This window comes from Pinus tabuliformis, chromosome 7 (genome assembly GCF_031772625.1).
Source record: "Pinus tabuliformis cultivar Carrire ecotype Pingquan chromosome 7, CPIR1, whole genome shotgun sequence".
Classification (NCBI taxonomy): Eukaryota; Viridiplantae; Streptophyta; class Pinopsida; order Pinales; family Pinaceae; genus Pinus; species Pinus tabuliformis.
The window spans coordinates 1512334918-1512360169 of NC_142293.1; the positions used below are offsets into that span (position 1 = coordinate 1512334918).

General features: G+C 41.2%; 1 protein-coding gene across 4 annotated transcripts in view; it reads right to left on the reverse strand.

The window, feature by feature from the left end:
* LOC149253588 (SH3 domain-containing protein 2-like) overlaps positions 1-25252 on the reverse strand; it is a 259548-nt gene that overhangs the window by 89801 nt on the left and 144495 nt on the right. For all 4 annotated transcript variants that reach the window (XM_089459975.1, XM_089459973.1, XM_089459974.1 and 1 more), the window contains 4 exons: positions 5983-6084; positions 5688-5888; positions 4800-4862; positions 4487-4636 (listed from right to left, as the gene is read on the reverse strand). In XM_089459975.1, coding sequence (XP_089316101.1) covers positions 4487-4636; positions 4800-4862; positions 5688-5888; positions 5983-6084 — 516 coding nt within the window. The remainder of the gene's footprint in view (positions 1-4486; positions 4637-4799; positions 4863-5687; positions 5889-5982; positions 6085-25252) is intronic.

The window sequence follows — 25252 nt, forward strand, 5'->3', positions numbered from 1 at the left end:
GGTCTCAGTGATCCCCCATGTGTCAAATCCAAGGTGAACTAGATCACCCTCTGCCATGTCTCTAATCATCACAAAGTGGAGTGACCTGTCAACTGACTGAATCCCTGGATCCCATAACAAGATTCGTTGTGACATAGTCCTGATGACTGTTGGAACCCTCTTGTTCCATATCTTTGCTCCCTGTATGTAATCAATGTATAGACTCTGCATGTCATGAATCAACCAGGTGAACTCAAAATTGCCTTGCGCTTGCCATGCCACATTGTGAAATCTGTGATCCTACCTCTTGAAAGCACACCCCGATACTGCCTGGAGTCCAAACATCTGCCTGTAGATGAGGTCTATCATCCACTACACCTCATGCTCATATAATGCCTCAGACTGTCTCGCTGAAAGTGCATCATGTAGCTCCCTCACAATCATCCCCCCAAGTGTGAGCCCAGGGGTGGAACATATGCTACCTCGACAGTAAACCACGCCATCCCTAAGCTTGTATCTGTTGGCTCGTGCACCCACCAAATGTCTCAACTGGAGAGTCTCCCTCTTGCCCATGACACATTGTGTCTCATCCATCTGCCTAGGGTGAGCCTCCCATGTCCTACTGCTTGTACTAAGAGCATCAAAGGGAAACAACCAAATGCCCTGCGACTGTAAGCAATACTAGAGCGTGATAGGTGGGTAAGTCCCCAAGGGTATGACCAAGATTTTGTTGGGATACTGAAGAGTAACCCTATGGACGTCCCTCCCTTCGCCTCGGATCTGTTGATAACCCAATCAAAGACCTGTCTCCGCTGAACATGTTGTCCCTAGATGCTCAACAACGTCCCCATCAGTCCAGGGTGAGTTGCTCCTGATGGTAAATATAATGTCCATGCCCATAAGTCTCCTTGGAGGCAACACTCCAAGAGCCCATTGTGTTGCACCATATGTCACTGCATACCACCAAGTATCCCCGTACTCAATGCGATGTGAGCTGCAACTTCTACTCCACAATGCAATCCAGCACACTACCACACACCACAATGCACCTCCATGTCCACTTGTCAACCACTGCTCAACGTTGGATGCTCCTACACATCCCTGGGTGTCATGGCCTAAAGTTGTGATAGTACGCTTCGGCCTACACCTAACTAACATCATCACCTCTATAGTCACATCACCAGGTCCTCTGATGAATGGATCTCCATAATCTCAGATAAGTGGATCTCCCCTCCTAATCCTCCCTAAGAGATCTAACATGCGAATCTCCCTATGTACCTATGGGGGTGTCCCTAAGGTGTTGCTCCTCGGCAACCATTATGCCCCATATATACATGGGAAATCCTCCTCTCCATACAAGGAACTATCTGGTGGTTTGTCGATCCCACCACCTCTGACAACCTCTTGCCAAGGTACATTGATCATCCTATGCCCCCACACACAGCGAACATGCCAATACAACTCATGGAGTCTTCCTGCCCCTCTATCAACTCGACCTATCATGGGTGTTTCCCAAAACTCTGGTGGGAATATGAAAATGGGGGTGATTCCAATCATTGTATCCACCATCCTGCTACTACCCTAACTGACCCAACCCACAGAGTGGTGGGGAGTCCGACCTGGGTCCCAACAATGATCCAACCCTCGACCCCCTCTGGAAAACCACGACCCTTGCTGAGCTATGCTCCCGACCATGGATGTATCCAAAAACCTAGTGATCCCTATCAAGGACCAACTAAATAACTCATGCCACCCAACCCCATGATAGGTATCAAATGCAAGGGTCCCCAAATATGTAGCAAGTTCATCATCCGAGTGTTGCGCCCTGTGCAACTCATGTCGCCTCGTCTCACTGGCCCGGTCAACATATACAATCTGTCTATGTAACTTAGGCACTCTCCCTCCAACGTGCATAGGTAACCTAACAGTACTGTAGGCCCCATCTACGTAAGCCTGAAGAGAGCTACTGAATGGAAGTACTACAACTCTGCTAGCTTCCTGTGCATCTATCTGCTCCAAAGTCCACGCTGATGGTAGACCCAAAAGATGACTGCCCATCCTCCTCCATCATGGACTCAATCGGAGTCTCAAGCTGCCCCACCACAGATACCTCCTCAAGCATAACATCCTCATCTAGCTCATGCTTCTCAAGGTGCTCTCCATGCTACTGTATGTAGCTATCGTCTGGGAACTCTGTCACAGATCTGGGTACCTCTGTGCCTACTAGCACCCCGTCAATGGATGGTCCCATGGGTGTGTGCCCAACTGTCTCCACCAATGTGTCAATCGGGTCTACCAAAGGAAACTCCCACAAGGGTGGCTCTTGTGTCACACTATGTGTATCTACGTGCTCCTCACAACCCTGCGTGGCCTCAGCCTCATGTTCGACCTCCTCATCAGTCTCCTGATGTCTAAAACCAGGTCTCCACCAGCAAAATCGCCTCCAGGTCTCATCCTCTAACTACCCACCTCTACATGATGGTCCAACCCTTGAACTATACTTCTCCTTCTCTTGTTCATCCAAGGAATGAGGCATGGTAGGATGGTCAGACTAACCATACGTATGGGTGTTGTACCGCTGGGATGCACGTGTATGTACTTGGCTTCTGTGTTGGTTATGTATCAATTGTTGCATCCCCTCTAGAATCTGTTGGTTCTGCCTCACCAATTGTTGGCTCTGCCTCATCAACTCCTCCATGATCTTGCTAGCCTACCCACAACTGGCCAAGATCATGCTCTGATACCACTATAATATTTCTAGGGAATCTTTACAGTAAATAAAAAAGCAAACATAGACATAAAAACCATGAAAATCAAACACATGAATCAATGCATGAAATTGCACCAAAAACTGCTTTGTTGAGCCATTTTATTATTATATGAAGTGGGTACAATGAAGTGTTGGAAAAAGTGCACCTGGGTTTGCTCAAGGCAAGCTAGCTAAGCCCAAATGAATAATAAGAAGTCTCTCCCAAATATGATGCGGCTCTCTCCTAGCTATGCGTTGAAACTGTCAAGAAATATGTTGTTGGTTGTGAAGAACTCTTGCTAGGGCCTCCTCCGATGCTCGAAAAATTCTGGGAAATTAACCCCGAGCTCTCCACCAAAAACCCACGAAGGAATTGGCCAAATGTTGACCTCTGAATTTCGGCCCAAATTTCCCCTAGCAGACCCCCATTTGACCACTCAAATCTGCCCAGAAAATTCTGCAATTTTAGAAATAAGATCCTTGTCAAAAACCCAAAAAACCCAGAAAGGGTTTCCCTTGGTTCCAAACTTCAAAATTTGACCCTTCACAGCTTGGCCCTCTACCAAATTCGAATTCTGTTACTGTGACTACTCCTATCAATCTCTGTTCTTCAAACTACAACAATCCTCCTCCAATGGCCCTCCAAATGAAATCCCACCAACTAAGCTCCTAAATCCTTCTCTCAAGCCTCACCACAATCAGCTCCACCAATGACTATGCAGTCCTGGGACTAGTCTACGCAGGTCCAACCAAAGAAATCTGTCTTCCTGAGAAGGGTACTCTCAACTCCCATAAATTCTCTTCCTTCACCTACAATTTGGACAAGGAATTTCCCAGTAATGTTATAGCCTCTAATTTCAGTACCCCACTTCACCCAAGAACTGTGTGGTTCTTCTTCTGCATCCAGGCTGAAGCTAAGGCAAGTCGTACCACCTGAGACTGGTCCCCCAAGTCTCCACAAAGTCGTGCTAATACCTCCCTAGGGTGGCACTGGTGGTCCACCGAAGAAGAGGGTGAAATTTCCCCTTGGAAACCTCTGGTGCTAAACAGCACTTGTGACTCCGTTGAACAGTGAAAGCAACAATGTGTCAATGTCAAATTATCAAAAGGTGCCCAATGCTGCCTTCAACCCTCTATTTATAATTGTTTCCTCACCTTTCCCTGTGGATCCCTCATCCAAATATTTCAACCTCCTTTCCAAAAAATATATTTTTCCTCCAAGGGGTGCGTATTCCATGAGGGTGGCCCCCACATTCCACTAATATTGAATTTTCGATTTCTCCCAAGTCCCATGTACAAAATTTTGGTATGCTTAACACTTCCCCAATAAACTTAGTTAATCCTGTTAAATAAAAAATCAAAATTGGGGATATCACATTCAGCGGGCAAGAAGGAACCCTATCCTCAAGAACATGGAGACAATTCTGAGCTAAATTGATAGTGGTCCTATGTTCAAAGCCACAAAGCCAAAAACTGTAACCATAAAGCCCAAATCATTGTCTTCTAGTTTGGATAAAAAGTTGCTGCTAAGTCTCCTTATTTTTAACTTTTACCTATAAAGAAATGGGACCTGATATGGACATCACAAAATGAAAGTCTCCTTATTTTAGACTTTTACCTATAAAGAAATGGGCCCTGATATGGACATTGTAAAATGAAATTTAATCTTACCCCTCATTTATTTTCCAATCTGTTCTTATCCTCTCTTCATCCCCCAAATAAAGACATGATTTATTCTATCAGGGAAAAGCTACTTACTTCTGCCAGATAGTACATAGCATTCATGGTCGCACTGCCAATTTCACCATGGCTGGAACCATTCGACTTGACATCCTCATAAGAAGGGGGTGGCATGGCCACATCTGTCAGTGTACCGACTGTTTCACTGCGTTGACGCTCTGCAGCCATCTACACATTCTCTAAAAATCAATGCTTCAAATCATCACGAATCAGGAAGAGAAGAAAATTTAAGGACTAGAATTTCTCAAAGCAAGAAAATGATGTAAATGACAGCCTCTTTTAAAATTCCCATTCAAGATCTAGAAGTATCAGATTATGAACAAATATGCACCTGAGCATGAAGTCTATCAAGAATTTCTGCAAGACGCTCATGGTACGCTCTCTCAGCCTCAACCTGAAAAAAAAAAGTGTAACTTTGACAAATTGATTTACTCATAACCCCATGAAATTTGTTCCATACCCTAAATTTGGCTTTTCGATATAAAAATATTTCAAGATTCATGTGTCTCTAATCAGACAAAATTCAAGGAAATGGACCTGGCACTTCAATATGTCAAAAAATTTAGATCCATTTGATTCTATACATGAAAACCCTTACCTTCAACTACTACTTTTACTCGTGTTTTCCAACAAGCAATCAAACAAACAACTTTTACATGAAAAGTATAATGATTAACAAGATAATAAGAATATCATATGATAAAGGGCAAACTTCTCAGCTTAGAACTGGGAGATACAAAACAAACTAATCACAGTATTGCAACCTTTCCTTATGGAGCCACATCAATCAGATTCAAGGCCCGGCAAATGAAGCTTCCAGAATTAATAAGTAAGAACCAAACTCAGGATGTGTCAACAAGAAATAGAGGAACAGGGCCAGAAAGAGTTTTATGAAGTTAAGCAGACACATTAAATATCCCAGTTTCCCTCTACTCAAATTTGTGGTTTTCATGTAATTTTCCATATGCTTTTGGATCTTTTCAAAAAGAGGGAAATTATATGAGTCTCTAAAAATGACAGAGTAAATTGCATTTACATCAAGGGGGTGAGTAAGGCATCTCTGACTCCAACATGGGCACAAAACCTTTAACAAGACCTAAAGTGAAAAATAGTACAGATTTGAGGCATTGAAGTAACTAAAGTGCAATACAGTTGCTAATTATTACAAAACCTGTTTGCCTGCATTAACCACTATAAAGTTATGGAGAACAAGTTTTACCATTGCAATAAGTCGTTGGAAAGTAAGTCGCTGCTGCTGAGCTTCAACAGCCATCATAGCAGAAACAGCCTCTTTCCCCAATGCAGCCATAGTAGATATAAGATCTTTTAACTTTGACTCTGCAGCCTGCTGCTTGAAAGCATTATCTGCAGTTGCACTAGCTTCTCTAGACTTCAACTGCCGTCTTGCAACCTCAGCTGTCTGTATATATTGTATTGAGTATATTCAGTCCAATCTTTAAAAAAATAGCATGCAGGCATGCAAAATCAAGTGGTAAAATAATCAAAGCAACAACCTGAGCTTCCACCTCCTGTCGTATTCGATCATAACGCTGAGCCAAGTGGCGTGCATCCTCCAATGGGGCTCCTACCACCATTGCACGTAAGGGCTCTGTAACCTGTGCAGTCAACCACACGTTAATAATGTCTAATCTAACTGCAAAATCCCATGAAACAAAGAGTAGAATATGAAAGAATTTAAATGAGACTCAGTTGGCCAGATGTCTCCATCATTGATTTTAGTAGTTATCTGTTAAATTTGGCAACTAGAGCCAAACTCCACCTTGGACAGCTCATATGATGCAGCTGATATTTTTATTGGATTCCTCTTTCCAAGAGGTGTAGGATTGATCCAAAGATCATCTCATTCTGACATGTAAAAATGGAATTATGAATTTATTTTGTTTATGGACAAATCGTCAAGTTTGGCCAGCAATCTAATGTAGGCTCAAAAGCCCAATAGTGACGTCTATTCATCCTCAACATTGCATATAAATCGCTGGTGCATTTGCCTCATTTGGACATCAATCATTTCACACACATCTCTCTCTCGTCTGATTGGTTCGCACACTTTTCTGGGCATCCTCTCTCTCCATACGTGAGAAGGACAAGACAGGGATTTTCTGTTTCAGCGTTGACTGAATTTCAGGAAGGGTTGACCAGTGTTGACTGAGCTTCTATTGACTTGATTTGACTGTGTTTTTCCTTGGAGAATTTCTGTTTGGGCAGGCCACATTTCTGGGCACAGAAATTGAGGCAATCCGAGCTGTTTGACCAGCGTTGACTGCAAGAGGGTTTGACTGCAGGTTTGACTCTGTGTTGACCAAGTTTGACTGAATTTTTTGCGACTGTTTTGGGCTGATTCGGATGACTATTGGAGGCCGAGTTGACTAGGTTTGACCGAGCTGTTTTGGAGGATAAATTCTGCCTTGTTGACCAGCATTGACTTTTTGGTTAGGACTTCCTGTGGATGCTATTTCACTGGACAGATTTGACTTTGATTGGCCAAGTGAATATTGCATATTGTACTCTCTCTTTCTCTGTTGAACTTTTGAAGAATAATAAGAAGAATTGATCAAAGGGTTTCCGCACATCGGGGTTTGCCCCTGGCATGTGCTATGTTAATTTGGGGTAGCATCGGATGTGCTCTAAGCCTCAAATTTGCAGGAAGACTTTGGCACAGGTATTTCAAAGAACCCAGAAAGCATTTTGGGAACTTCCACCCACAAGTGATTTTATTAAATTAATATTTTTAATGGGGTTCCTAAGTCTAAACTTAGGAAAACTAAAATATTAGTGGGTATTAATCTAATCAAAGGTGAAACTTCTATAAAAGCCATGGATCAAGTCAAAACAATCTGAGCCTTTGATTATGTTTTAATCTAGGCCACTGGTTGTCCAACAGGAAGATACAAGAAGGGACTTGAGGGTCATTTGAAAAACACACAGAGAGATTGAGAAAATCGATTTTTTGAAGTGAGTAGTTCTCAGGAGGAAAATCGATTGAGGAGATCTTGCAGCAGAGGGGCAGTGAGAATCCGGGAGAAGGAATTTCCGGAAAGTACAAGGCAGAAAGAGGACAGAAAGACGTCCAGAGGAAGGCTAACACTGGAAAAAGTAGTGTTGACGCAGAGGCAGCGCAGTCAGTGAGGGGAAGTCGAGTTCTTGCTGAGGGAAGTCAAAGTTCAGTTGCCGAAAGCCAAGGTGTGAGACTAGGAGGCAGAAAAGTCGATTTCTCAACCAACAGAGGATCCAGAGGAGAGGCAACGTAAAGCCTAGAAGGGGTGATGCAGAAGCTTCCCAGGGTGATGCAGAAGTTGCCCAGGGTGACGCAGTTCTGCGTAAAAGCCATGCAGAGGGTAACACAAAGCCTCCAGAGCTGAAGGATCAATCATTGATTCTCCAGTGACAAGGTGAGATCATTTCACCAATCTTTTGTTTAGTATTCTCTTTGTAAAGGAATGCTAGTTGAACATCCTAGAATTGTACTTAGAATTTTCTCCTGCATAATAATAAACCCTTAGAGCTGCTACATCAGTTTTCCCGCATTGGGTTTTTCCGAGGACTATTTGTCCAAAAATAACTGTCTTATGAGTTGTATTTTTGTCTTGCTCAGTGTTTTGTTTCCGCATATACGTAAATTAAGTGAAGGATGCAGATGTACTTACTTCGAAATTTACCATAGAAGACAGTAAATAACTTGTATGATTTAATCAAGTAGGAGAAGTAACATCAGTTTGTTGTAGTAGGGATTCCGATGTAGGAAGTTTCACGCGCCACATCTTGTGTTTGCTTGCCTTGGCTTGCCTTCTACTGTCTTTTATTTATGTTCTATCTACATTTACTGTCATGTTAATGTGATTGCTAATCTGGAAATTGATATTAGACTAATAAGAAAATTGAAGTAAATTGCTCTTAAGCATAGAACATACCATCGTTATCTAAAATTAACATGGTATCAGAGTTGAGGTGAAGACAAAGCCCAAGCAAGAGTGAAAAAAGCAATCACTAAGAAAAGAAATCACTGAGATTTGTTGGACAAGGACAAGAGTCAATGGCCTTTGCATCTTACTTCAAGCATGATGACAAGCTCAATGAGAAGTCTGATTATCATGCACGGAAGATGTCTCTTGATTTGACTTTGGAAGAGCAGGATGCCATGGATTATGTGCAGGGAAAGATTTAAGAGCCTCCTTCAAATGCATCGGCTGGCACGAAGACAAAGTACAAGAAGGGTGAAGTCAAAGCAAAGAAGATTATTAGGGATTCTATTAGCAAACATTTGGTTGCATACATCTTTGATTTGAACACATCCAAGAAAATGTATGAAAGGTTGGTTGGCATGTTCAAAGCTAGCAATGCAAACCAAGTTCTCTTTCTCAAGAACAAATTAAAGGACATAATGAAGGAAAGAGGTAAAGATATTCAATTCTACTTCATGAGGATTACCAAGATCAAAATGATCTTCTTTCGATTGGAGAAGTTATTGCTGATAGGGAGCTCACTCTCATTGCCCTTGGAGGACTCCCTTGTGAATGGCATGTGTTCAACACTACTATTCTTAACAATGACAGGATTACAAGTTTTGAAGAATTGCTAACTAGATATTCTCAAAAAGAAACAAGGTTGATGGAAATGGTTATGCTTTCAAATAGGAATGATCCTACTGCATTCTTTGCTCATGCTAAAAAGAAAAACAATGCAGGTTCAAAGAAGCAATGTTAAGGAAGATAGGGTTACAAAAATGGAAGGAAGGGAAGATGCTTCATTTGCAACAGGTTTGGCCACTATGCTAGGGACTGTCGTAATAGAAAGAATACACCTCATGATGATGAAAACCACAACAACAACAATTTAGGGGAAACAACAATCAAAGGAATGGCAGGTTCAACAATAGAGAAAAAAGGAATGCTCCCGCTACTCAACATGGAAATGGTCGCCCTCCCAATAGATCAAGAAACTCTAGGTATGATGAATCTAATGTTGTTGATAACAAGCAAAAAGAATTTTATCTTATATTTTCCCTCTCTACTGCCTCTCCTCCGGATACCTTGGGAAATTGGTTGATTGATAGTGGTCCCTCAAGGCACTTCATTGGGTATAAGGAAGCTCTTTCAAATCTGATAGAAAATGATACAAATTTGAAAATTATCCTTGGAGACAATGCCACCTATCCCATGAAGGGAGTTGGGAATGTTACTCTTCAATTGAATCGAGGTAACACCATTCATCTACAAGAAGTACTATATGTACCCGATCTAAAGAAGAACTTGGTATCTATCTCGGCAATAAAGGACAAAGGATTCAAGGTGGCATTCATCGATGAAAAGGTACGTGTGTGGAATAAAAAATCCAAAGTTTCATTTACACTTGGATTCAAGGTTGATAGCCTATATCAAGTTGGAGGAAGTCCACTAGGAGCTATGTCTTGCGACACATCACTTCAATCCGAATTATGGCACCGGAGGTTTGCTAATCTACATTATAAGGCTCTACCCGATGTCAGGAAGATGGTGACAGGTATGCCCAAATTTAAAGTAGAACATGAAGATGTTTGTCAGGGATGTGCCGAAGGAAAACATATTAGGGGACCATTCACCTCAAGTGATAGCAAGACTACCGACATATTGCAACTGGTTCATTCTGATTCATCTAGTATGATGCCCGTGAAATCTTTGGGAGGATATTAATATTATGTTATCTTTGTGGATGATTTCTCTCACAAGACTTGGATTTATTTCTTGAAGAAGAAGGACGAAGTATTCTCACGGTCTCGTTCCTTCAAAGCTTTGGTCGAAAATCAAGCCGGGAAGAAGATCAAAATATTGAGGAACGATAATGGAACTGAATATGAATCAAATGAGTTCAATGACTATTGTAGAGAAGCTGGCATTAAGAGGGAGACTACTACCGCATATAATCCTGAGCAAAATGGTGTTGTTGAAAGGAAAAATCGTTCTATTATAGAAGTCGATCGTGCCATGCTTCATGATCAAAGCCTTCCGAAGTTTCTATGGGTCGAAGCTGCAAACATTGCCATGTGTGTTCAAAATAGATGCCTTCCTTAAGAGTTGGACTCCAAAAGTCCCGAAGAAGTTTTCACCGATAAGAAACCTAATGTTTCTCACTTAAGAATTTTTGGTAGCCCTGTGTATTTTCATGTGCCAAAAGAAAAGAGAAGCAAATCAGATGCATCTGGGAAGAAAGGAACACTTGTGGGCTATAGTGAAACTTCTAAGGCATATAGAATCTATGTGCCTGATCAAAGAGAAGTGGAGATAAGTCATGATGTTACCTTCAATGAGGATGCTGCCCTTGGGAAGATTAGCAACCTTCCTATTCCAAGGAAGGACAAAGAAGCAGATTCAGGAAAGCAGGGAGAACTGCAGGATGAGCCGATGCTCAAGGCTGAAGGACCAATGGATCCCATTGATCCACCCACTCATGAGCCCCCCTCCTCGAAAAGGAGACCCTCATGGCTTAGGGAAACTCTCGAAGATGTCGAGAGACATGTTGCACAAAGGGGGACACTTCGTGAAAGTAAGAAGTCGAATAGGTACCAAGGGTACTTAACTGCCATGAGAAGAATTGTTAAATCTGAGCCTTGCACATTCGAAGAAGCTATGAAGCACCAAGTTTGGAAGGATGCTATGAACGAAGAGTATGAGTCGATTATAAATAATGATGTTTGGAATGTTGTCCCTAGGCCCAACGCCAAATTCATTGTCACCTCGAAATGGCTCTATAGGATCAAGCATGGAGCTAATGGAAGCGCTAAAAAATTCAAGGCTAAATTTGTTGCTCGAGGCTTCACTCAAAAGGAAGGTGTGGACTACGATGAGATATTTGCACCTGTTGCCCGATATACCACCATCTATTCGATTATAGCCCTTGTTGCCTCGGAATGATGGAATCTACACCAGATGGATGTCAAGACCGCCTTCTTGCATGGTTCAATTAAGGAGGAAGTCTATGTAGAACAACACGAGGGATTCAAAGTTCAAGATGTTAGACACATGTATGCAGGTTGAAGAAAGTCCTCTATGGGTTGAAGCAAGCCCCCGAGCTTGGTATGAGAGGATTGACAGCTATTTGATGAAGTTGGGATTTACGAGAAGTGAAGTTGATCCGAACTTTTATTTTAAGGTTGACAATGATAGACCTCTCATCTTGGTACTTTGTTTGGATGATCTATTTCTAACTGGTGCAGACCCTCTTATTCATCAATGTAAGAGGGTGTTAGCTTCCGAATTTGAGATGAAGGACCTAGGATTGATGCATTATTTCCTAGGGTTGGAGGTCTAGAAAAAGCCAGGTGAGATTTTCCTTGCTCAAGGAAAATACATTGTGAAGCTACTTGAAAGATTTGGGATGGTGGACTGCATGTCTATGACTACTCCGATGGAACTTAACTTCAAGAAGTTATGTCGAAGTGTTGTTGGGCCCGATTTGGGAAATCCTTCTAAGTATCGTCAACTCGTGGGGGCCCTGATGTTCTTAGTGAACTCTCGTCCAGACATATGTTTTGCAGTGAATACATTGAGCCAAATTATGGTCGAGCCTCATCACATACACTAGATTGCTGCCAAGAATCTCTTAAGATATCTCCTGGGCACAATCACCTATGGACTGAGATACACTACCGGGAATGTGAGGCTCCATGGTTATTCTGATGCTAACTGGGTTAGGAGTGTGGTGGATCTTAAAAGCACATCTGGATGTTGCTTCTCTCGAGGTTCTGCTTCGATATCCTGGATGAGCAGGAAGCAGAAGTCGGTTGCTTTGAGAACCGTTGAGGCTAAATACATCGCTGCTAGTATGGCCTCATGTGAAGCTATTTGGTTGAGGAAGTTCTTTAGTGATCTGTTTGGACATGTGCTAGATACCACCATGATCTATTGCGACAACCAAAGTGGGATTCGTCTTTCTGAGAATCTCGTGTTTCATGACCCCTCCAAGCATATTGATATCAGGTACCACTTTATCCGGGATATGGTACAATGGGGAGAAATAAAGCTCTGTCATATTGGGATTGATGATCAGGTCGCAGATATTCTTATGAAGCCCCCGAGGAAGGTCAAATTCTTAACCTTCTATGAACAACTTGGAGTCGTGGAGAGACCCTCTTATGACAGTCCCGTATGAGCTGGATATTGAGCTCTGGGAGCTCTGGGGGCTTGGGGTACTTCTTGGAGTGATGAGTGACCATAGGGTGAGTGGTTCACCTTCCCCTAGTGGTACGCGATGTACAGGGTGAGTGGTTCACATTCCCCTGTGATACCCCATGTTGAGATATCCATAGGATGAGTGGTTCACCTTCTCCTATGGCATATGAGCAGGATGAGTGGTTCACCTTCTCCTATGGCATATGACCAGGATGAGTCGTTCACCTTCTCCTGTCGGTACATCCTACCCATGCAGTGTGGGACTCATGGGAAGTACCTCCCATTTGGCCAATGAGTAGGGAAATGAAGATAGGGACCATAGTATTATCGATGGACACATCATGTACTACCATACTCCCTATGCTAGGATGTCTGATATTGATCTAGGATCAATGGACACTGACTTCGGGTCAGTGAAGAGTAGTATGATACACTCTCGATTATTGGAGACTAACTTCGGGTCAGCAAAGCAGAGCAGGGATGACAGGGATGGTATTGATTGTCAGATGGCTTGGTAGGTGGAGTTCTTCCTAGTTGAGAGGGAGTGTTAAATTTGGCAACTAGGGCCAAACTCCACCTTGGACAGCTCATATGATGCAGCTGATATTTTTATTGGATTCCTCTTTCCGAGAGGTGTAGGATTGATCCAAAGATCATCTCATTCTGATATGTACAAATGGAATTATGAATTTATTTTGTTTATGGACAAATTGTCAAGGTTGGCCAGTGATCTAATGTAGGATCAGAAGCCCAACAGTCATGTCTATTCATCCTCAGCATTGCATATAAATAGAAGGTGCATTAGCCTCATTTGGACATCAATCATTTCACACACCTCTCTCTCATCTGATTGGTTCGTACACTTTTCTAGGCAGCCTCTCTCTCCACACATGCAAAGGACAAGACAGGGATTTTATGTTTTCAGCGTTGACCAGATTTCAGGAAGGGTTGACCAGCATTGACCAAGCTGCTATTGACTTGATTTGACTGCGTTTTTCCCTGGAGAGTTTTTGTTTGGGCAAGTAGCGTTTCTGGGCACAGAAATCGAGGCAATCCGAGTTGTTTGACCAACATTGACTGCAGGAGGGTTTGACCGCAGGTTTGACTCTGCGTTGACCAAGTTTGACTGAGTTTTTCGGCACTGTTTTGGGCTGATTCTGATGAATGTTGGAAGCTGAGTTGACTGGGTTTGACCGAGCTATTTTGGAGGATAAATTATGCCCTGTTGGCCAATGTTAACTTTCTGGTTAGGGTTTCCTGTGGCTGTTGTTTGACTAGACAGATTTGACTTTGATTGGGCAAGTGAATATTGCATATTGTACTCTCTCTCTTTGCTGAACTTTTGAAGAATAATAAGAAAAATTGATAAAAGGGTTTCCCCACATTGGGGTTTGTCGTTAGCATGTGCCACATCTTGTGTCTTCTTGTCTTCTACTGTTTTTATTTATGTTCTATCTGCATTTACTATCATGTTAATGTGATTGCTAATCTAGAAATTGATATTGGACTAATAAGAAAATTGAAGTAAATTTCTCTTAAGCATAAAACATACCATCGTTATCTAAAATTAAAATTATCCCTTTCCAGTTTGTGAATGTTGAAGTATGATTATATCCATAAACTGAAAGAAAAAAAGAAATAACAGCCTAATAAACTATCCTTAGAACAAACAACAAAATCTCATTATAATAAAACAACACATTGCTTCAATATTTATATAATATTTTAATAAAACAAATAACATATATTAATATTGTTAGATCTAAAACTTTTGTTATCCATAATGTAAATAGATGTCTATCGGATTAATCACATTATTAGGAGTTGGTCGACGTTTCGAACGAACTAATGTGGTCCATCCTTAGGACAAGGTGAAGAATCAATCGATCTTAAGGAATAAATAGCATGGATGCATCATTGCCCAGAATTAGTTGTTGAAAATTAGCCGTTGTTAAATTAGTTAATAAGGTAAGTAAAATATTATTTAAAAATTAGAGGTAAGGAGTTATCTATTAAAATAATATATATTTAGTTAAAAACTAGCTGTTAGGAATAAATAAATATAAATATAAAATATTTTATACCAATATTTTAATAATTAATTATTTAATAAGGTAAGTAAAATATTATTTAGAAATCCGAGGTAAGGAGTTATCTATTAAAATATTATATATTTATTTAAAAACTAGCTGTTAGGAATAAATAAATATAAAATATTTTAATCCAATATTTTAATAATTAATTAATAAGGTAAGTAAAATATTATTTAAAAACCGAGGTAAGGAGTTATCTATAAAAATGTTATATATTTATTTAAAAACTAGCTGTTATAAAATATTTTATTCCAATATTTTAATAAATAATTAATAAGGTAAGTAAAATATTATTTAATGTCCGAGGTAAGGAGTTATCTATTAAAATATTATATATTTTGGAGTAAATAAAATATTTTATTCTAATGTTTTAATAACTAATTATGTAGTAAGAGATAATAGATATTATCAATTTATAAAATATTATTAGGGGCTAACTTATTCCAAATAAATAAAATATACCTATGTTTAATTGTATAGAACTAGAGTTATAGGTTAAGAAATGGTTCTAGAAATATTTATCATAATATATAAAATGGAAAAAGAGGTTACTTATTATTATTTAAATATAGAGGTTATTAGGCATATACATATATCAGTTATATTAACTGACTTTATAATAATAATACTGCGGAAAATAAATAGTAGAGAAAGACTCAACTTATATATATATATATAGATATAGATATAGATATATATTCAGAAAGATGAAGGTCAAGAAGGGAACAAAAAAATAACTAATATCTAGAGAGTTACAAAAATATGTATAACATAAAAAGGAGGAAGCGAGAAAAATGATCACTAAGTAAAACAAATGGAGTTAAAGAAGAAAATAATAAAAAAAATAAAAAACCTAAAAGTAAGCTAGAAAAAAGCAAAAAGGAGAAGAAAGGGAGGTAGAATCAAGAAGTGAGAACCGGAATCCAGCTCGCTTTTAATTTCCAACCATCATCACTATTAAGATTTATGGCATGCCTCTCAATCTCAATCACTTCCCTAAGCTTCCTATGGTGGAAGTGATCAACCCTAGCAATGACTTTGGATTCTTCAATGCAGACATGGTGTTTTCGTTAATAATGTGATTAATCCGAAAGACATCTATATATGAACATGTTGAGAAAAATGGTACCAAGGAAGTGTTTCCTAGGCATTTATCCTTTTGGCGCAAGGGACACATTAATCATCCTTTTGTCTAGGGACATTATGTGTTTTATTAATATCAAGGAGTTAAAGTACTTTTTATGAGTTGTGTACATTGTATTTTAATTTATTAAAGTCACATGTGTATTAAAGTGACTTTATGTGTAAAGTACTAAGTTCACTTTATGTTATTAAAATGACTTTTATATTTTAAAAGTCACTTTATGAGAGAAAAAGTGACCATGGTACTAAAACATTTAAAGGTACTACGAGTATTTTAAGTGAAGGGGTCAACGTGAGAAAGGGGTCAAATAGGGGCTTGATTTCAACCATTGATCTCACGGGCTTGATCATTAGGTTTAGGTTTCCTTCACTTATGAAAGACAAAAGGGAAAAGGAAAACATGATTATCATTTTCTATTCTTCTCAAAGGAAAGAGGAGAGCATAGGAGGGGCCTTGAGAGGATCTTGAATCCGCAATATGAGAGCCTAGGATGTTGTGTTGCATGGAAAGCTGAAGGGAGAGCAGTAAGCAGCCAAGTTGGAGGAGCTCGAGTTTGCATTTGGAGGCAGCGAGGAAGAGCTCCTTCATTCTATACTCAGAATTTAAGGGCATGTTCTTGACCTCCTCCAGCATGATTTTTCAGCATATTATCAATCAGACAAGAGACCCAATTTCAGTGTATAATCAGCAGTTTAAGAAACCCGAGTTATAAGGCAAGCTGTGACTGTTATGAGGGTCAAATTCCAAGCACTAGGAGCTAACAAGAGGTCAAAATCTTCACTGAAGGAGAGCTAGTTGTGTGATCTAAAGTATCAGTCCAGATTTCTGTGAAAGAAGACTTCACACATACTCCTAAAGGGCGGAGACAAGTTATCTTTTCTGTCTTTTTTCTGAAGCAGCAAATAAAATCCTCCTTAAGGACTGGTTTTCCCTTTGTGCATTTTTCCAGGGTCAATTGACCAAAAACAATTGTGTCACTCTCTGTATTTTCACTGTGGATGCTTACATTTAATTGTTATATCAGCTGGAAAGTCAATGTGTAGTGGTAGCCAATGTTTCAAGTAAATTTGCATTCACAATTTTTATATCAGTTAACTAGTTTGGGATTGTGGGTATGAAAATTTGGCAAAATAACTTGAAATTGTGAGAGCTGCCTGAAATAGATTTTTTTCTACATGGTATCAGAGCATTTCAAGCTCTAGATCTGAAAAAGGAGTCTTCACATCTGTGGAACTTCAACTGATAGAACGCTGAACAGCCAGCCTAAAACCATCTTTAGAAACCCAAAGGACAGCTGGCTGAGAGGGAGGTAGGCTACCTCGTAACAGATCTGAAATTTTCTTGTTGGTTGGAGGGTCATGGTAACTGGTATAAGGGTGGAGGGCAGACTGGTAGGGGCAGAGAACTTTGGCCCATAGAAGGAGAGTATGACGCTTTTGTTTGAGGAGTTGGAGGTATGGAATATTGTGGAGAGTCTTGTGCAACCTCCTACAAATCCTATTTAGTTCACTGAGTTCAACAAGAAGAATGTAAAAGCGAAGAGAATCATTCTAGATGTCATCAGAGTCCACCTATTCCCTCATGTGACCGGGATGAGATTTGTCTATGAGATGTGGAAGTATCTTGTCACATTACACTAGAGTTCCAATGAGAACAAGGAAATGGTGTTGAAGCAGAAGCTAAGAAGTACCAAGATGCCCAAGATTGACAGTGTGACCTCATACCTCACCAGGATCTCACAGGTGAAGGATGAGTTGGCTATCGTGGGAGAGCCTATCCCAGAGAACCAGTTGGTCAGGATTGCACTAGATGGTTTCTCGGAGGAGTGGGATGGATTCATACATGGCATTGTGGCCAGAGAGCACTTTCCAGACTGGAGGAGGTTGTGGGACAATTTCATCCAGGAGGAGTGCCAAGGCAGGCAGCCAAAGTGTGGGAAAGGTGAGGAGAATGTCGCCCTTGCAAGAAAGGGCAAGAAGAAGAAGGGTTCCACCAGTGGCGCCAAGCAGCAAAAGGAGGAAGATGTTTGAGAAGGACATGAGAAAAGTGAAATGCCTTGCTTGTGAAATGCCTATGCAACCAAGTGTCAGGAGAACAAAGGGAAGAAGGAGAAGGATGTGGCAGCATCAGTTGTGGTGGACGAATTTACCTCGAAGTTTGACACAAAGTTTGCGTTGGCGGTGAGCATAGCCACTAGTGTTATATCCACGAGTGTCTAGCTTAAAGATTGTGGAGTATCTAGCCATACGACAACAGTGAGGGAGCACTTTATGAGTCTTACAGAGGGTATAGACTTGGAGGTGGTGCTTGGAGATGACACCACGGTCAAAGCGATAGGCATGGGGACTGTATCCTTTCAGAGGGAGTCCTTGTCACCTCTAAATTGTGAAAATTCAGTTACCCGCTTCCTACTGCAACAAATTGATGATATTTCTCCTATTTGTTAATTACTTGAACAAATTACTTGCAGTTTTCTACAGCAAATATCGAAATACATACACTACAAGTACAACCTACACAAAATAAATACTGCGGAAACTAAATACGACATTGGAGAGAAATAATCACACACATTTACATAGTTATTTTTGAACAATGTCCCCACAAAAAACCAACTCCGGAAAACTGGTGCTGCAGCCTGCAGCTGAGGGTTTTAATTATTATGCAGTAGTAAAAATGAGTACAAATTGTTGGATGCCCAAACTGGCTATCCGATACAAAGAAATTTTGGCAAAGAGTTAGTGAGAAAAATCTCACACTGATTCAGGAGCTTCGACACTGATCATGGGTTGGCTGGCTGGCCCCACGCAGCTTCTTTGTCAATCCTACGCAAATTTGCATCACACTGGCTAGGCTCTGTGTCACCTCCTCCATTGATCTCCTGCTATCAGGGAATTCGACCTTTTGGCCCCCCGGTCTCACACCCCGGCTTCTGGCACTAGATCTCAACTCTCCCAGCTGGATTTCGAACTCCATCTGAAGCTCTGCACTGCACTACCTCACTGAACTACTCTATGCCCTCTTTAAGTTGCACTCTCTGGATCTGGAAAACTCTCCTCCAGACTACTATCCCTACCCCTCACTACAAGAAGATCACTCGATCTAACTCCGACAACTCATCGCTACTACTCTTGAGAAATTCGATATCTGATCTCACTATCTCGATGTGTTATCCAAGTACCTAACGAACTCCTTATAATCTCTCCAACTGCTATTGCTACATTTGCAACAACTGCAACGAAAAGGCGTCCAAAATACTTAACCAATTGTGGTGAGTATGATGCATCTGTCACCCGAGTCCTGACTGCTGCTAGCCTTTGCGTTGTCACTGAAGCCATTGTGTTGCCGCTGACTGTGCACTGTTGCCAACTCTATTCTATGATGCTCAGTCTCTAACTTGCTACTAGCTACTGCATCTGTCACTCTGGCAGCTGACTGCACCAACTACCATTGATCCATCCTGCTACTACATGTCTTGGGCTCCCGTCGCAAGGTATTGATTCATGAGGTGGACCTCAAGAATCCTGCCCATCCTGTACCTCTTTGGGGCTACAGTTCCAGATCACCCCACCTCACCCTTGGAGGCAGCTCGACAATCATGGCAAACTCTTCCTCTAATCTAGAGGACAGCTTGTCGATCTCTGCGGATGCAGCTTGCTGACCCTGCTTCTCCTCGTTGTCCTTCTTTCTGAGAGGACACTGAGCGTTGTAGTGGCCCCGCTCGCCACACTTGAAGCATTTGATCTTCGAAATATCCTTCTTTCTTCTGCATTGCTCATGTTGCCCCTTTGATGCAAGGGCCACGTCCTCCTCTTCCTTCACTGCTTTCATCCCACTGCTGCTACTGCCATTAATTGTGGCCTTCACTAGATCACACCTCATCTCCTCCTACTGCAAATCAGCCCACACACGTTCCCAATCTGGCATTTTTTCTCTACCCAGGATGCTCTAGATGAAAACTTGTCAATCTTCAAAAACGCTATTCAGCGCTAATCGTACAAACTCTAAGGGCTAGGTGCTAACTATACTAAAGACAGTTGGTCCCAGACATCCTGAAGCCTCGTAAGGAAGGGGTCTACTCACTCCCCTTTCTGCATCCTCGTGCATCTCAACTTCTCCTCTAAGTACATCTTCTGCTTCTCAGAAGATCCTTCATATAGCATAGCTAAGCCTTCCCACATCTGTTGGGCAATATCCTTGCCGACTATATGGGATAATACATGATCTCGAGCCCCGTCGAGAATGATCCTCTTAGTCTTCGCCATCTCAGCCTTGTACTTCTTGAGTGGATCTGCATCAGCGAGTACAACTACCACACTGTCGACATAAGTTTCAAGATCATGCTCATCTAGAAGGCAGGAGATCCTAGCCTTCCAAACCACATAGTTGGAGGCTCCCTCCAACCAATCTTGATCTCTCAACCCAGTTGATGCCATCTCTCCGAAAAAAATCGAACTGCTCCCCCTTCTTCTCTACGCAACTGCTACATGGCTATTTGCACTCCCTTCTGGAGTGAGAAATCTCGAACACAACTACTGTTGCTCTACTAGAAAAAAATCAAACTTCTTGGCTAGAAATCCTTTGAGGAAGAAATTCCCTCAGTATGTGTTATTCTCTCCTTCTGACACTATTCTGTCAGCAACCACTACAAAATATCTGCGTCTAGCTGAAGATTTGCTCTATATGGAAAAATTTGTTGCTCTCTTCTGCCTCTAGGAAGCTTCGATCTAGAGATCAAATTTCTCTGTCGACTCACTCAGAGAAATCGATTTCTTCTCAAAACTTCGACCTCCTTGGCCCAAGGACTGCGCTGCGTCTGTGTTTTCGAATTGTTGCTTCTGCATTAATTTTGAATTCCCTCTTCTTTCTGCAACTGAGCTCTTCTGCTCACGATCTATCCTCTGATACCATGTGAAAAATCGGTTACCCGATTCCTACTACAACAAACTAATGATCTTTCTCCTATTTGTTAATTACTTGAACAAATTACTTGCAGTTTTCTATAGCAAATATCGAAATACATACACTACAGCCTACACAAAATAAATACTGCGGAAACTAAATACATAACTGGAGAGAAATAAACACACATTTACCCAGTTGTTTTTAACTATTTTGACAATATCCCCGGAAAATCCCAACTTGGGAAAATCGTTGCAGCTGCTGACGGTTTTAATTATCATGCAGTTGTAAATCTGAGTACAAATTGTTGGATGCCCAAACTAGCCATCTGATACAAAGAAATGTTGGCAAAGAGTTAATGAGAAAAATCTCACACTAATTCGGGAGATCCGACACTGATCAGGGGTTGGCTGGCTGGCCCCATGCTGCCTCTGTGCAGCGTCTTCGTCAATCCTATGCAAATCTGTGTCACGTTGGCTAGGCTTTGCGTCACCTCCTCCGTTGATCTCCTGTTGTCTGGAAATTCGACCTTCTGGTCCTCTGATCTCACACCCCGGCTTCTGGCACTGGATCTCAACTCTCCCAGCTAGATTTCGAACTCCCTCTAAAGCTCTGGACTGCCTCTGCGTGGCACTGCGCTGCCTCACTAAACTGCTCTATGCCCTCTTTGCTTTGCACTCTCCGGATCTAGAAAACTCTCCTCCAGACTATTATCCCTGCCCCTCACTGCAAGAAGATCACTCGATCTAACTTCGACAACTCAACGTTGCTACTCTTGAGAAATTAAATCTTTGATCTCACTATCTCGATGTGTTCTCCAAATGTCCATCGAACTCCTCCTTATAATCTCTCGTTGGATCTCCAACAGCCAAGATTAAAACATAATCAAGGGCTAAGATTAACTAGGAGTTGATCATCGTCTTGTTCTAGAAGATTCACATCTGATTTAATTAATACCCTTTAATTAACCAGATTTCTTAAGTTTAGACTTAGGGAACCATTTAAAAAGGTTAATTATTTTAATTAAATCATCTCTAGGTGGATTTTTCCCAAATGATTTCTGAATATTGGAGAATGCATGTGTCTTAGCCTCTCTGCAAAATCTCGAGACAATAGCACATCCAATGCTACAGAAATCAACATGAATGTGACAAAGGTCCTTCATGAATCGGGGTTGAGGAAGAACCTTATATTGGTTTCATGTATTGAGGACAGGGGATATGTTGTGTTGTTCCAGGATGGACAGGTGTTGATGTATCCCATGGGATCTAGCATAACATCTGCTAGAGCGATTGTTAGTTTTTGTAGCATTACATACTAGGAGTGATTACAAAAAAAACTCCTAATACATTAAAAGGCACTATCCTACCAATCCTAAAATCCTGAGAACTATTAATTCTACTGAGTTTTGAGTGGGACATGAAATTTTACTTTGTCCATATGAAGTTCGATAAAGTTGGAACCACTCCCAAACATCACAAAAGAAATAATGGTAATGTTAAAAATTTAAGTAAAAGGAAAGACATTACTATTGATTGCCAACATTGCTAGGGTTGAGTTAGGTTTTTGTTTAGGTTGAGGGTCTAGGAGGGGAAGGATTGGTTTTATGGCTAGGGGGATTGCTTTGGGAGGGAATTGTTGAAGAAAGTGTAACTAGGTTCAGTCTTCATGACATTGTAATTATGTTTTTATGTAAAAATATATATTTATTGTATTCCTTGCATCATGGGTTTCATGAGCAAGAAGTGTCATTCATAGGTCAAGGACTTCTTCTTGATGTCTTTAGGATTTGTCATAATTAAAGAGATCTTCTTGACCCTATGTGTAATGTATACAAGTCTACAGAAAGGTCAAGTAGCCCTCCAAGACCAGCGCAATCCTCCAAGATAAGCACAAGAAGAAGTTTGCATGAAAAACGATGAAGAAAGGCAGTGATGTCAGCCTCAAGATATATATAAATGACAAGTCAGCTCAAATAATAGACACATCCTTTTGCTGTGACATGTCGTCTTATTTATGGAGACAGAGCCACTATAAATACCCCACTAGTGTCACCATAGGGAAGATAGAATCGGATTTCACTCTGAAACTTCGAATAGTACAGTAAGGTATAGGATCTCGGTCATAAGTACAGCGACAACCTCGCATTCTTCTTTGAAATCGCGGTCAAGTTCAGGGTTACAGTAATCTCGGATGAAGATGCAAGATAATGTTTTGGTTAGGAGAAGGTTCTTTGTAGTTTTGGATGGGTATCACAGAGGCAATATCTCTGGCTCCACACAGTCAAAATGATTACAATCTCGACCTCCTTGATGATCTCAGAATATTTGTGATGGAAAAGATTTAAGTAATGTCTCAGTTACACACTCTCAGCATGCTCTCATAGTCCCATAATAATTATGATAAGAAGGAGCTCATTCATAATCTCAGGAAAGCAGCAATCATGGTCTCGGTCATAATGAAGGCAAGATCATGATCAGTAATCTTAGTGCAACTCTCATTCATGTATATGAAGATCTCGTTGTGATGTTGAAGAACTTGAAGAAGGAACAGTCATGATGCAACAACAACGATGATCTCGGTGAAGCAATAATGATGATGATGATCTCAGCAGTAAGAAGAGGATTGGTGTCTTGGTCTTGGAGTGGCTTGATAGGTAAAGGGTCATGGTCTTGTTATTCATCAATTGGAATCTCTATAAGAAGAATTTTGAGCGGGTTTTCCTCTCCAAGAGGGAAAGGTTTTGGCCCTGGCAGAAAGCCAACATCTTGTGTTCTTGTCTCTTTGTTTTGATAGCTATTTGATGAAGTAAGAAATACACACACTAATGATATCAAGAAAGGATTGTGCTAATAAGCTAAAATTAAAATATCTCACAAATAGTTATCATGCAAGAAGAATCTAATTAACTCTAACTGCCCTAGATTCTTCAACAGGAACAACCACTAGTTCCTCCAAAACCACCCGAATTGCGACTTTGGGTCCCAAACTCCCCCGAAACGTGAGATTTGACCAACTCTATTTGGAGCAAAACCTGCCAGTTCAGACTGCTCGGTATTAGGTACCAAACCGGTGACTTGGTTTTATGGCCAAGGGGAGTTGTTTTGGGAAGGAACCAACCCATAGTTTCCTCCGAAACCACTTGAAAAATTGTCAGTGGATCCCAACCCCCCCCAATACATGTGAGATCTGACCGGCCAGGATTGGAGCAAAACCGGCGAATTCAAACTAGTAGGTACCAAACTAGCCCATTTCGTCCCTGTTACCCACCATTTGTGGGTGGTATCCATAGGACAATTTTTTTCTATATGGTTCTCAGCTGCCAACCAGCAACCCCTAGCTCGAGGTGCTATCTTATCCGCCACGAGAGACAGCCATATGGTCCATTGCCCATCTATTATAATCGTATTTTTCAAGGTGGGCCTTCCAACCCCGAAGGTATGGCTTTTCATTTGTGTAGTTGGGTATTTTTGTTTACTTATCATGAACACTTTGGGACACGGATTAATGGGGGGATTTGGCGGAAAGAGTTGGCTAGGTCTATACTCATGTCTCCTCTGCCCAATTTCATGGTTAACCTTGTATCCTAGTCTTGTGGGATCTCCTTTACTGGCTATTAGCTTTAGGGATGCCACTACATGGGAAAACCCAATTTTGGGTGCATGGCCCCGCTTCTCGACACCATATACATCACCTCCCCTCCACTTATTATAACCCCATACATCAGTTTTCCCATCTAGGTCCACATTTTTCCACTGGGGTCCACAAGGAGTTAGCTTCCCCCTCCCCTTGTCCACACCTTAGGTCGAGACTAGGACAATGCCTCGGAGGTTGATGCAATTAAAAAGAAAGTAAAAAAAAAGCATAATTTGGCCACTCTCAACAGGAAATGTACCATAAAATGCAAAAGATGTCCAAGACACACAAATTTAGCACGTGGGCCAAAGCCAAACATGAGCTCTACCCTTATCATTATGGCCATCACCCTGGTTCCTAGGGCCCCTCAATAGTGGCCCTATATATCATTAAGGAACCCATGATTGTCCCAACCCCTGGTGAGCGCCGAACTGCCCCACCTAAAGGGGGGTAATCATTGCTCCATCGTACACATCATGCTCTCATCCCCTGGAGCCCCGAGCAGTTATGAAGAAAAATCAATCAAAGGAAAATGGCATGTGAAGAAGGGTGGAAAAACAAAGGTTGGGGTAACTCATGTACCATGATTTCTCCCTCCTACATTCATATACCCAAGTGTGGGGTTCCCCTATTGTGGCTACCCTTGTACTATGGCACATGGCTTGGAGCCTTCCTTGATGCCCCACTCCATTCCATCATTATATCATGTGCCACCTACTGCTTGATGGATGTACCATGGACATGTCAACCCCTTTAAAGCTTCAAACCACCTAATAGGGTCCATGGTTAACCCCCCTTATTGAGCTTGGAGACACCTATACATGCTAAAGCCCACTATGGAAGGGCA